Source organism: Vombatus ursinus, unplaced genomic scaffold (assembly GCF_900497805.2).
Source record: "Vombatus ursinus unplaced genomic scaffold, bare-nosed wombat genome assembly UNPS02014935.1, whole genome shotgun sequence".
NCBI classification, from domain to species: Eukaryota; Metazoa; Chordata; class Mammalia; order Diprotodontia; family Vombatidae; genus Vombatus; species Vombatus ursinus.
In genome coordinates, this window is record NW_020954713.1 from 7,434,238 (window position 1) to 7,445,877 (window position 11,640).

General features: G+C 43.3%; 1 protein-coding gene across 1 annotated transcript in view; it reads left to right on the forward strand.

Moving 5' to 3' along the window:
• The window catches only part of RIMBP2 (RIMS binding protein 2), a 509,773-nt gene that overhangs the window by 426,879 nt on the left and 71,254 nt on the right, over positions 1-11,640 (forward strand). The window contains 2 exon segments of the mRNA XM_027844231.1: positions 8,373-8,524; positions 10,731-10,807. Coding sequence (XP_027700032.1) covers positions 8,373-8,524; positions 10,731-10,807 — 229 coding nt within the window.

Consider the following 11,640-nt stretch of genomic DNA (forward strand, 5'->3'; position numbering starts at 1 on the left):
ACTTGGGAGTGTTACCTCTGAACTAGATGACCTCTAAGGCCCTAAGTGGGGACAGCTAGGTGGCGCCATAGTGCATAGAGTACACTGTGGAGTCCAGAAGACTCATCTTCCTGAGTCCAAATCTGGCCTCTGACACTTACTAGTTGGGTGACCTTGGGCAAGTTACCTAATGCTATTTGCCTCAGTTTCCTCATCTGTCAAATGAGCTGAAGAAGGAAATGGAAAACCACTTCAGTATCTTTGCTAAAAGCAAACAAACAAACAAACCCAAATGGGGTCACAAAGAGTCAGACAGTGAAAAATGACTCAAAAAGAACAAGGTCCTAGGGTTCTGAGGATGCAGAGACAACAAAAATTAGTCCCTACTCTCAAGGGACTTACGTTCTTTTAGGGAAAACAGTATGAACATATATTAAAAACATAAAATATGTACAAAGCACATAAGAAGGTAATTTTAAGTGGGGGCCTAGTCTCTGAGGGAAACAGGAAAGGCTTTGAGTAGGAGGTGGTACATAAACTGAGCATTGCAGGAAGCGGGGGTAATTAAATACAGAGGAGCAGGGAGTGCATTTTAGGCATGGGAGAAAGATTGTACAAAGTCACAGAGCTGGGAGAAAGATATCATGCCTAGGAGTAGCAAGCAATCCAGTTTGGCTGAAATGTAGATACCTAGTAATATATAATAAGCCTGCCAAGGTAAAAATGGAGCCAGATTGTGAAGGGCTTTAAATGCCAAATAAGTTTGTAAGTTATTCCAAAAGACAGTATGGAGCCATCTATGGTCAGACCTGTGATTTAGGAATATTAATTCAGCAGCCATGGACAAGGGAAAGGAAAGACTTGAGGTAGGGTGGCCAACCAGGAGGTCATGGCAATTGTCTAGTTCAGATCAGCAGTTCTTCTGGATCTCATGAACTTAGAAATTGCTTGGGACATTGAGAAGTTAAGTGACTTAGCCACAATCACACAGATGGTATGTGTCAAAGACAGAACTTTATCTCCCAGGTCCTCCTGATTACAAGGCCAACTCTTCATCCCTGCACCATGTTGCTCTTAACCAGAAATAGCAGCGATAATAAGAGTAGCAGCAGTGGCAGTGGCAGCCATTGTATGCGCTTATGAGTTCTGTCTTCCTTACCACATTACAGTCTCATCCATGGGCTCCATGGGGCTCATATTTAACTGGAACAATGGGCCTAATCAAGTTAAGACTAAATTTAATTGAATTTAAATGTAAAGTGTTATGCTTGGGGTCAAAAAATCAATTTCCTAAACACCAGATAGAGGAGGAATACTTAGATAATAGTTTATTTGAAAAAGATTTGGGTTGGACTGCAAGCTCAGAATTAGTCATCAGTGCGAAATAGCAGTAAAAATTGCTAATGAGATCATAGGCTACATTGAGAAGATACAGTTTTCAGAAGAAAAGAAGCAATAGTCTGGATTGCATTCCTCCTTGGTCAGACCACATCTGGACTATTGCATGCAGTTTTGGGCACAATATTTTACTGGGGAAATTATCAATATAAACTAGAGAACATTTGAGAGATGATGACCATGGCTAGGAGCAGGGTGGTATATACATAGAGGAAAGGCACTAGATATGGAAACAAGAGGCTAGGTTTCAAATCTTGAATCTACCATTTTCTGGCATTTATTGGGTAAGTCCTTCTGTATAGACTTGTTTACTTATTTGTAAACTAACAATAATACTATTCACATAGCACTTAAATGTTTGCAAAGCATTTTACACACATTAACTTATGTGAGTTAATGAAGGCATTGGAGTAGATGATGTCTCTGGTCGCTTCTAGCTCCAAGTCGAAATCTGTGAAAGGGAAGATGGAGAGTGATAGAGGGACACAGAGAAAGAAACAGAAACCACGGGTTGAGGGGGAAGGTGGAGGAATCTCCGTCATGTGAGGTCTTTGAGAAAAGATTGCAGGACCACTTGGACAAGATGCCCTCTGAAATCCTCTCAGGCTCTGAGATTTGGTGACTCGGTGAGGTATTTACCTAGAGGTGTGTTGGGTGTGACTTTCAGCAGAGGTGTCCACCAGTGGCCAGCAATGCTCCTGATTGCCCTTGATCCAGACATCAGAGCCCATCTGTTCCAACCCACTCATTTAATAGATGCACCATTTGAGATCAAGGATGATTGAGTAACCTGCCCAAGGTCACGGAACTAGTAAGAATCAGGAAGAGCTTATGAACCCAGGCCCTCTGACTCCAGAGACAGTGCTCTTTTCATCACCTCTATGCCTATTGGCCAATTGATTGATTGGCTGGAGAAGCACCGGCAAGTTCTCTAAGTAAAAATGTATCTCCCACTGCTATCCAAGGTTCCTTATTAGTTGCAAATTCCCTTGGATTCAGCATTGCTTTCTTTAAGACTCCACCTTTAAAATGAAAACATCCCTGAAAGAGGTGGAGTACTATATTCAGTCTCTCACAGGTAAGTGTGAATGGGCTTTGTATATGTTTTCCTCTGCAATAGGAAGGACTTGGACGCAGCAGTGGACGCCTGTGGGAAAGGAAGGGGTGGGAGGTGTATAAAAAGCTACACTGTGGGGCAGCTAGGTGGTGCAGTATAAAGAGCTCTGACCTTGGAGTCAGGAAGACCTGAGTTCAAATTTGACCTCAGACACTTGTTACTTACTAGTTGTGTGACCCTGGGCAAGTCACTTGACCCGATTGCCTCACCAAAACAAACAAACAAACAAAAAGAAAACTACACTGGTATCACAGTCATGGCAGAGGTCAGAGGTCACAGTTGGACCCAGGGTAATTGGTTCATAGATCCAGAGCCAGAAAGGACCCAACCTCCTTTTACAGATCAGTCAATAAGCATTTATTAAATGCCTAAGTGCAAGGCACTCTGCAAAGTGCTGGAGACACAAAAAGAAGCAAAAGATAGTCCCTGCCCTCAAGGAGCCTACAATCTAACGAATGGAAAAAAATTGAGGCCCAGGAAGTTAAAGGACTTTCCTAAATTTACACAAGTAGTAACGATTAGAAACAGGATTTGAATCCAGATCCTGTGACTAGAAAGTCAGTGCTCTTTCCATTGTCCCAAGTTGCCTCCTTTCTGATTCTTCTGATGCCAGGCTCCGTTCACTATTCCAAGTATCTGAAGATGAAGTAGGTAGTATTTGTAGACCAATGAATTCCTCTGTCATTTCTTCTTGCGGGAGGAAGAACTGATGGTGATTTGTGTCAGGCCACTGGGCTTCCTGGAAGAACACCATACGCCGGGACACTTCTGATTTGTTGACATTGCAGCAGAGACAAATCAATGAGTCCTTTGCAACGGCTGCTTGGGAGTCCCTTTAAAAAGTTAAAAAATGTTTAGCAGAGTCCAGAAGTACCATCCCTCTGAATGGTCATAGCAATATTGAGATACATATATTTTTAATAACAATTTCTCAAAGCAAATCTCTCAAAATATCCTCTCTATGAGGAAGACCAGTTCTCAAGATCTCACGATTATACGGGGATCCCTATTGGGAAAACCAGCAGGATCTGAGCTCTGGCCACACAGACGTTCACAGCAAACATTTCCTGTACAGACTCATTGCTTTTTTGCATTGTGAAGTGGTTTAACCTGTTTAAACAAAGGACAGAATCTCATATGGTCCAATGTGGGGGAAGGGGTGGGAGAGGAACCACTGGATTTGAAATCAAGGACCTGGGTTCAAATCCAGGCTCTAGATGAGCCTGTGTCAATCACTTAGCCTCTATGAACCTCAGTTTCCTCATCTGTTAAAAAAAACAACAACTACTAATAGCTGATAATTACATAGTATTTTAAGGTTTGCAGAATACCTTGTATACTTTATCTTACTTTATTCTCACAAGTGCCCTGTAAGGGGCCTTATGACATAGTAGACAGAGAACTGGACTCAGAGACTGGAAGACTGGGGTCTAGGTCCTGCCTCTGACATACAGAGGCTGTGGCACCCCAGGCAAGTCATATAACTTGTCCCAGGCTGCACTCTAGGACTCTCCAAGCTGAGACATTTAGCTAGCTGTGTGACCCTGGGTAAGTCACTTAACCTCCCTGAGCCTCAGTTTCTACATCTGTAAAACTGAGAGAATTGGACTTGATGGCCTCAAACATTCCTTCTAGTTCAAAGTCTTTAAACACTTCCCTTCCAGGGTCCTTGTGCAGATTAAATGCAGATATTTGTAAAGCACTTCGCTAAATGAATCTTCCTTTCTCCTTCCTCCCCTCCCTCCCTGACTTCTTCCATTCTTCCTTCTTTCCTCCCTCCTTCCTTTGTTCTTTCCTCCCTCCTTTCCTCCCTCCTTCCCTTCCTTCCTTCCTTCCTTCTTTGTTCCATTTTTCCTTCTTCCCTCCCTCCCTCTTTCCTTCCTTCCTCCTGCCTTTCTTCCTTCCTTCCTTCCTCCTTTCCCTCTCTTGTCCCTCTCTCTCCCCTCCGTCCCTTCCAGCTTCCTTTCTCCTTCTCTTCCTTCCTTCCTCCCTTCCTTCCTTCCTTCCTCCTTTCCTTCTCTTCTCCCTCTCTCTCCCCCCATCCCTTCCAGCTTCTTTCCTCCTTCTCTTCTTTCCTTCCTCCCTCCCTTCCTTCTTCCATTTTTCCTTCTTCCCTCCCTCCCTCTTTCCTTCCTTCCTCCCACCTTTATTCCCTCCCTCCCTTCCTTCCTTCTTTCCTTCTTTGTTCCATTTTTCCTTCTTCCCTCCCTCCCTTCCTTCCTTCCTTCCTCCTTTCCTTCTCTTCTCCCTCTCTCTCCCCTCCATCCCTTCCAGCTTCCTTTCTCCTTCTCTTCCTTCCTTCCTCCCTCCCTTCCTTCTTCCATTTTTCCTTCTTCCCTCCCTCCCTCTTTCCTTCCTTCCTCCCACCTTTCTTCCCTCCCTCCCTTCCTTCCTTCTTCCATTTTTTCTTCTTCCCTCCCTCCCTCTTTCCTTCCTTCCTCCCACCTTTCTTCCCTCCCTCCCTTCCTTCCTTCCTCCTTTCCTTCTCTTCTCCCTCTCTCTCCCCCCCATCCCTTCCAGCTTCCTTCCTCCTTCTCTTCCTTCCTTCCTCTGTCCCTTCCTTCCTTCTTCCATTTTTCCTTCTTCCCTCCCTCCCTCCTTCCTTCCTTCCACTCCTGAGTTAGAAGCTAACACTAGTTTCTACATCAAGCTTTGCTGCTACAAAAAGCCTTTTGGGCTAAACGATCTCTGAGGTTCACATCTATGGTCCTGAATAAGGAAAAGTGATGATCCAGCATCTCTTTTACTGACATGCAGGGTAACAGGACTCAGGCTGAGATGTCCCCAGATGGGGAAGAAATGGTGCTGGGTATCAGCCCAAGCTGAGCGGGGTTAGCTGCCCAGCAGGCAGGCTGGCAGAGGCCAGGAGGCCAGCACAGCCTCTGAGGAGGGTAGAAGGGATGCCATGAGGCACAACTCAGAGAAGTTCAATGAAATGAAAAATAATCAACAGCAACTGCCCCAACCAGGGCAGTTGGGAGGACGTTAGAATAGAACTTGGTTTGGTATTTACAGCCTTTCCCTGTCTGGCTCTAGCCTACCTTTCAAACATAATTTTATAATAATTACTCTTCCAGAACTGTTATGTTCCAGCCAAATTGGTGTGGTGGATGTTCCTTGAAGTCAGCCTCCCATCTCCAGCCACTGGGCCTTTGTACCAGCTGTGCCCCCCACGGCCCTTCCTGGAATGCTCTCCCTCCTTTCCTTTGACTCTTACAATTCCTTGCATCCTTCAAGGCTCACCACAGGTGCCACCCCCTAACCATAGCATTTCTTGATCCCCCTAGTTATTAGTACTATCACCTTCTTCAAATTATCTTATATGCACTTACCTGGTGATCTGTTGTATTTTCCCAGAAGAGTATAAGCACCTTTGTATCCTACAGTGCCAAACATAGCACCTTAAACATTCTCTTAAATGTGGATTTCATTGCTATCAGGAACTTCCATTGAGAAAATTCCCTCACGGGGCTGCTAGGTGGTGCAGTGGATAGAATACCTACCCTGGAACTAGGAGTACCTGAGTTCAAATCTAGCTCCAGATACTTACTAGCTGTGTGACCCTGGGCAAGTCACTTAACCCTGATTGATTAATTTGATTGATTAAAAAAAAAAGAAAGGAAAAACAAAATTCTTTTCCCAATACAGATCAGTCTTCCCTGCAACTCATCCTTAGAGAGTTGCGTGAGGACACTGAGAATTTAAATGATCTGCTCTGGGTCACATCCCAGCATGTGTCAGAGGCTGAACCCAGGGCTTCCTGACTCCAAAACCAACTTTCCACTGCTCTGCGCTGCCTTTATTTGTCTTGCACATAGTAGGTACTTAATAAATGCTTATTGAATTGAATTGAATATCCAAACATCTGTGGCCAATTGTGAGGTCATAGATTTAGGGCTAGATCTTAGAAGGTGGTAGGTTTAAACCTTTTCATTTTTCAGATGAGTAAATCAAAGCCCAGAAAGGGGACAGAAACAGAATTTGAACCCAGGTCATAGGATCCTAGGATTTAGAGCTGTAAAGGGCCTTACAAGGCAGTTTAAGGGGCAGCTAGGTGGCATAGCAGCTAGAGCAACTGCCCTGAAGTCGGGAGGACTTGAGTTCTAATCTGGTCTCAGACACTTACTCTGTCCTCTGAGATCCTTCTATGACCCTGTTGCATGCCTTCTCTGCACTCACCATGTGCTTGCTATACACCATGGAGAAGGCACACTCCCTTCCCTCAGAGAGCTTACAATCTCAATGGGGAGAAGATATTTCAATATATAAATAGGCAAAAATAAGAGACAGTCCATGGTAAGTTTCAGACACCTACTCAGCACTATTCTAGACACTGTGGAGGATGCACTACCTTCCCTTAGGAAGGTTACAATCTCATTGAAGAAAGGATATCTAGAGAGAGAGAGAGAGAGAGAGAGAGATAAGAAGCAAGAGACACTCCATAGCAAGTTTCAGATGAATGTGAAACTATGTTAGACACTACAAATGACACACTCCCTTCCCTCAGGGGGCTTATAATCTCAATGGGGAGAGGATATCTATGGACAGATAAACAGATAAAAAATAAGAGACACTCCATGATAAGTTTCAGATGAGTGTGAGGTACTTTACTAAACATGGTGGATGACACACTCCCTTCCCTCAGGGAGCTTATCATTTCCCTGAGATTGTAAGGAAGGGATATCACAATATAGAAATAGATAAAAATAATAGACACTATATGGTAAGTTCCAGAAGAGTGGCATAGACCATATGAAGTCAGAAGAAGGAAAGACACTTTGAGTTACCAAGAAAGGCTTCATGGATTAGATGATACTTGAGCTGAACCTTGAATGAGTGGGAGAAAGAATATGAGTTGTCTGTATCTGTGGGAATTCTTTAGAAGCATGTATATATGACGGAAATGAATTTAATCACTCTCCATATTTTTCCACCCCCATCCCTAACCCCCTCATACAATCGAACCACATCTCAACTGCCTCTTACCCAGGACCCAGAAAGTCACTTGGTCCCTGATTAGGAGGAGATGAAAAAAGATCCCATCTCTAAGGAAATATCAGGTCCCCTCAAAGGAAGTCTCCCACCCAGGGGAATAATAACTCTTATCATAGCTTCAAAGACTTCGAGCTAAAAGGGACCTTAAACTCACCAATACCTATCTCTTCATTTTATAAATGAGGAAAATTAAGTGAGGGAATGAAATAACTTGCTGAAGACCTTAGAGGTAGCAAACATCGAAGGAAGGATTTAATCCATGCCCTCTTTCTCACGATCCAGTTAAATTCCATCCATACTATACTGTGCTGCCTTCAGGAGAAGGATTCCTGGGAGGCTCTGGTGGGGATTGAGCCTGGTTTTTTATTGTGATCAAGAGCCAATATTGCAAAGCCCTTGAAATGTATTATCTCACTTGATCTTTACAACAACCCCGAGAGCTAAGGTAGGATTATTACCCCCATTATATAGGTGGAGAAAATGAAGCTAGGGGAGCTGGAGTGTTGCACCCAAGGTGACACTGGATCTGAACACTATGGTGAACCACCTCTACTCAACAAGAGCTTCTTTCCCCAGCTCACTTTAGGCCTCCTCAAAGTTCTCTTCACTCTTCCTGCCTTACAAATACAGTGCTTGGCCCATAGAAGGCACTTGATAATTGCTGATTGGATTGAAATTCATGTCTGAGGTAGAGAGAATGTCATGGCAGCCACTATGGATGCAGCCTCCTCACTCCTCCACTCAGCCCAACAGAACTGGTCTGCTGTCATTAATGCCCATGTTCACATGCATGTCTCTCTGGCCTCTGTGAGTGTGTATACATGTGTGTTTCAGATTTTATTTTATTTTTCTCTATTTTTTTTTATTTTATTTTCATGGCCAGGTCAGGACAGTACTTCTGGAAGTCATTCTGTAATTGCTGAATTTATTCGACCCCGACCACTCGCCAGTGACAAACCTGAACCACTGTCTGTCAAACCTACTTTTCTATCCAGGTCAAGATCTGGCAGCGCAGGATGCAGATTTGAATCAGACGTGAGTCCTATTATGACTGTGCCAGGGAATTGCTGGATTTATCAGCTCCGATATTATTGTGCTACCAAATTCAAGGAGGCATCTCGTCTCCCTTCCCTTGTCTTCCCTTGCCTTTTCTTCCCTTCCTTCTTTTTTCTTCCTTCCCTAGTTTTTTTCTTTGTACTTCTTCTTTCCTTTCCTCCTTCTTTCCTTCCTCTTCCTTTTTCTCCTTCCCTTCTTTCCTTTATTCCCTCAATATTCCTTCATTCTTCCATTACCTCATCTTCCCCTTTTTCCTTTACTTCCTTCCTGTTCTTTCTCACTCTTCCACCCTGTTTCCTTCTCTCCCATCCTTCCTTCCTTTTCTTCCTTCTTTCTCCACTCCTCACCTGAACATCCCTATCACCCTTTTCCTTTCTTTTCCCCTTCTTTCCTCCCTTCTTTTTTCTTTCCTCCTTTTTCCTTCTTACCTTCCCCTTTTCTTTCTTCCTTCCTTTTCTGTTGGGTACCTTATGGTATGGTTTCCTTTTGTTTATGGGATGGCCACTGAAATCCCTTCCAACCCCTGAATTTTATGATTCCATGATTTCGTCCTTCCTTTCCTCCTTCCTTCACTTTCTTCTTTCCTTCCCTTTCTCTTCCTTCTCTCCTTCTTCCATCTCTCTCTCCCCTCCTTCCTCTCTCCTTCCTTTCCCTCTTCCGTTCATCTAATAGATACCATCCTGACATAGGCTGCCTTTCACACCACTCCACACATAGTTGTTCTATCTATACAATACCTATGTCCTTGTCAGAAGAGTCCCTTTCAAGTCCCCACCTCTGTGAGGAATGGGTATGCAAAGGAACAATTTTATAAAAATACTATGTAGAACAAGGAAGAACTATGGAAGTAAGTATGGATTTTGGTAATAGATAGAGGGCTGGCCTTGGAGTCAGGAAGAATGGGTTTAAATACTGCCTCTGACACATTGACTCTGGGACCTTCCTGGTTCCTTCAGGCTACTCTTTAATTGTAAACAATTTGCCAATTTACAACTCTGAAAGAAGTTTCCCCACTGGGATGGAATCATGGATCCAGAGTGTTTTTTGCTTATATATTTTATTTTGCTTATATATTTTAAACTGTTAACTTCAGACTTTTACCATGAGGAGTATAACATTGCTGGTATTACACACACACACACACACACACACATACACACACATGTGTGTGTGTGTATATATATATATACACATATATACATATATATTATATATATATATAATTATATATGACTGACAGTAGGAGTTTCTGGACTGCTGGGATAATGTCTTCATGCTGCATTAGGAACCAGTTTGGTTCATCTGAAAACATTGCTAATTTTGGCAGGGGAGGGGAGAGGAAGAAATTGTGGTGGTGTTAGTTGGACAACATCCACCAAGTGAATACACAGACCCCAGAGAAATCTTGCAAAGTTTAATTGTCCAACTATTGCCACTTTCTCCCATCCCCTCAAAAAAACCCCCAAAGTCAGTAACTACAATGTAAATGGAAAGAACAATGACACACCAAAACATGAAAAATAAATGTAACAAAATTATAAAGATCAAGTGAGATTCAAATGAAGACATATGAGAAGACACCTCCAACCTACCCATTGGTGGAAGTGGGGGAATCTACAGGTATTATACATTCCCCATATTTTCAGACTTGGTTATGCTGATTTTCCCCTTCTCTTAAACCAACCAACCAAGCACATTTGTCATATGGGATGGCTCTCAGGGAGGGGGAGGGGGAAGGATACATGGCATACTATGGTGATACAGGGAACAGAAAACATCAATTAAAACTCCATAAAAGAAAACAGTCTCAAAATTCAGCAATACCTCTCAAAGGACCAGACAAATATCCCATTGCCCTGTGGGAAGTCCCCAGTCTTGAGCTGGCTCTTAGCTTGAGAATACTGAAGGCTGTGGTCAGTTTTTGTTATGCTTAAATGTTCATGATTTTCAGCTTTGGTATAAAAGTCTAGGCTTTAGATATAGAAAGCATCTTTTGAACCCCTAACAAATTTAAGGATTATGAGGATATCAAAAGAATATGGGAAATGCCATAATTTTTAGGTCATTTTTCTGGTGTAAGTGGAGAAAATACAGGGTCAGGAATGGGAACTCTCATGGGTTTGTAACATTGAGCTCTCATATATAACAGCCTCAACAACCAAAGAATTCATTGTGTTTTTAATAGATGGATAATGAACGGAATTCCAATACCTCAAAGCAGAAATACTCGGGGAAGGTTCATCTGTGTGTTGCCCGCTACAGGTAAAAACCAGAAACTTCTCTCCCCACCCCTCCCTTCCCCATCATCATTGTTTCTTTGGCCTGATACAAAGAACAAAGTAGATTTAGAGGCGGAAGGGAACTTGGTCGCCTTAACCCATCACTCTCATTTTATAGTTGGGAGAATTGACAAAGTCTAGGAAAGTTAGGTTACTTAGCCACGGTCATACAATTAGAATGCAGACTCAGATCCTCAGCCTCCAGATCCTGTACTCAGCAATTTTTCTGAAGCACTAATTCAGGTTATCCATGGAAGTCTGGCATATATTAAGTGCTTAATAAATGCTTGTTGATGGATGAGTAACATGAGGGGGACTTGATTAGATGATTTCTAAAGCACCCTTCCAAAATGACATTCCATGACTCCACAAAGACAGTGTGGCTAGGTGATTTGACCTATTTGCCAAGTCTTCATTATCTGGGGCTTGAACAGCAGGAGAGAGGCCAACAAACAGCTCAGGGAGGCCTCTTGCCTCCACTCGAAGAGGAGATGGGGCCTGGCCCTGCCACAACCTTACAGGAGGTACCAACGACAAAGAGACGGCAGCCATCCAAACATTTTTGCAGCCCAGCTATGCAGTGATGCTCTGGATGCTTCAAGGGCGATAGGCAGGAACTGAATTGATACATTGAGAGAATGTTATCACAAAGCCTTCTTTCCTCCAGCACACACTGGGCCAGCTAAACTTGTCCCATTTCCCACTAATGGGCCTGACACAGCAGAACAGGAACACAAAACATGGAAACTCAGGGAAACACACAGCCCCCTGCCAGGCTCCAATTAACTTCACATCCCCCAGAGAGGGAAGAGACCA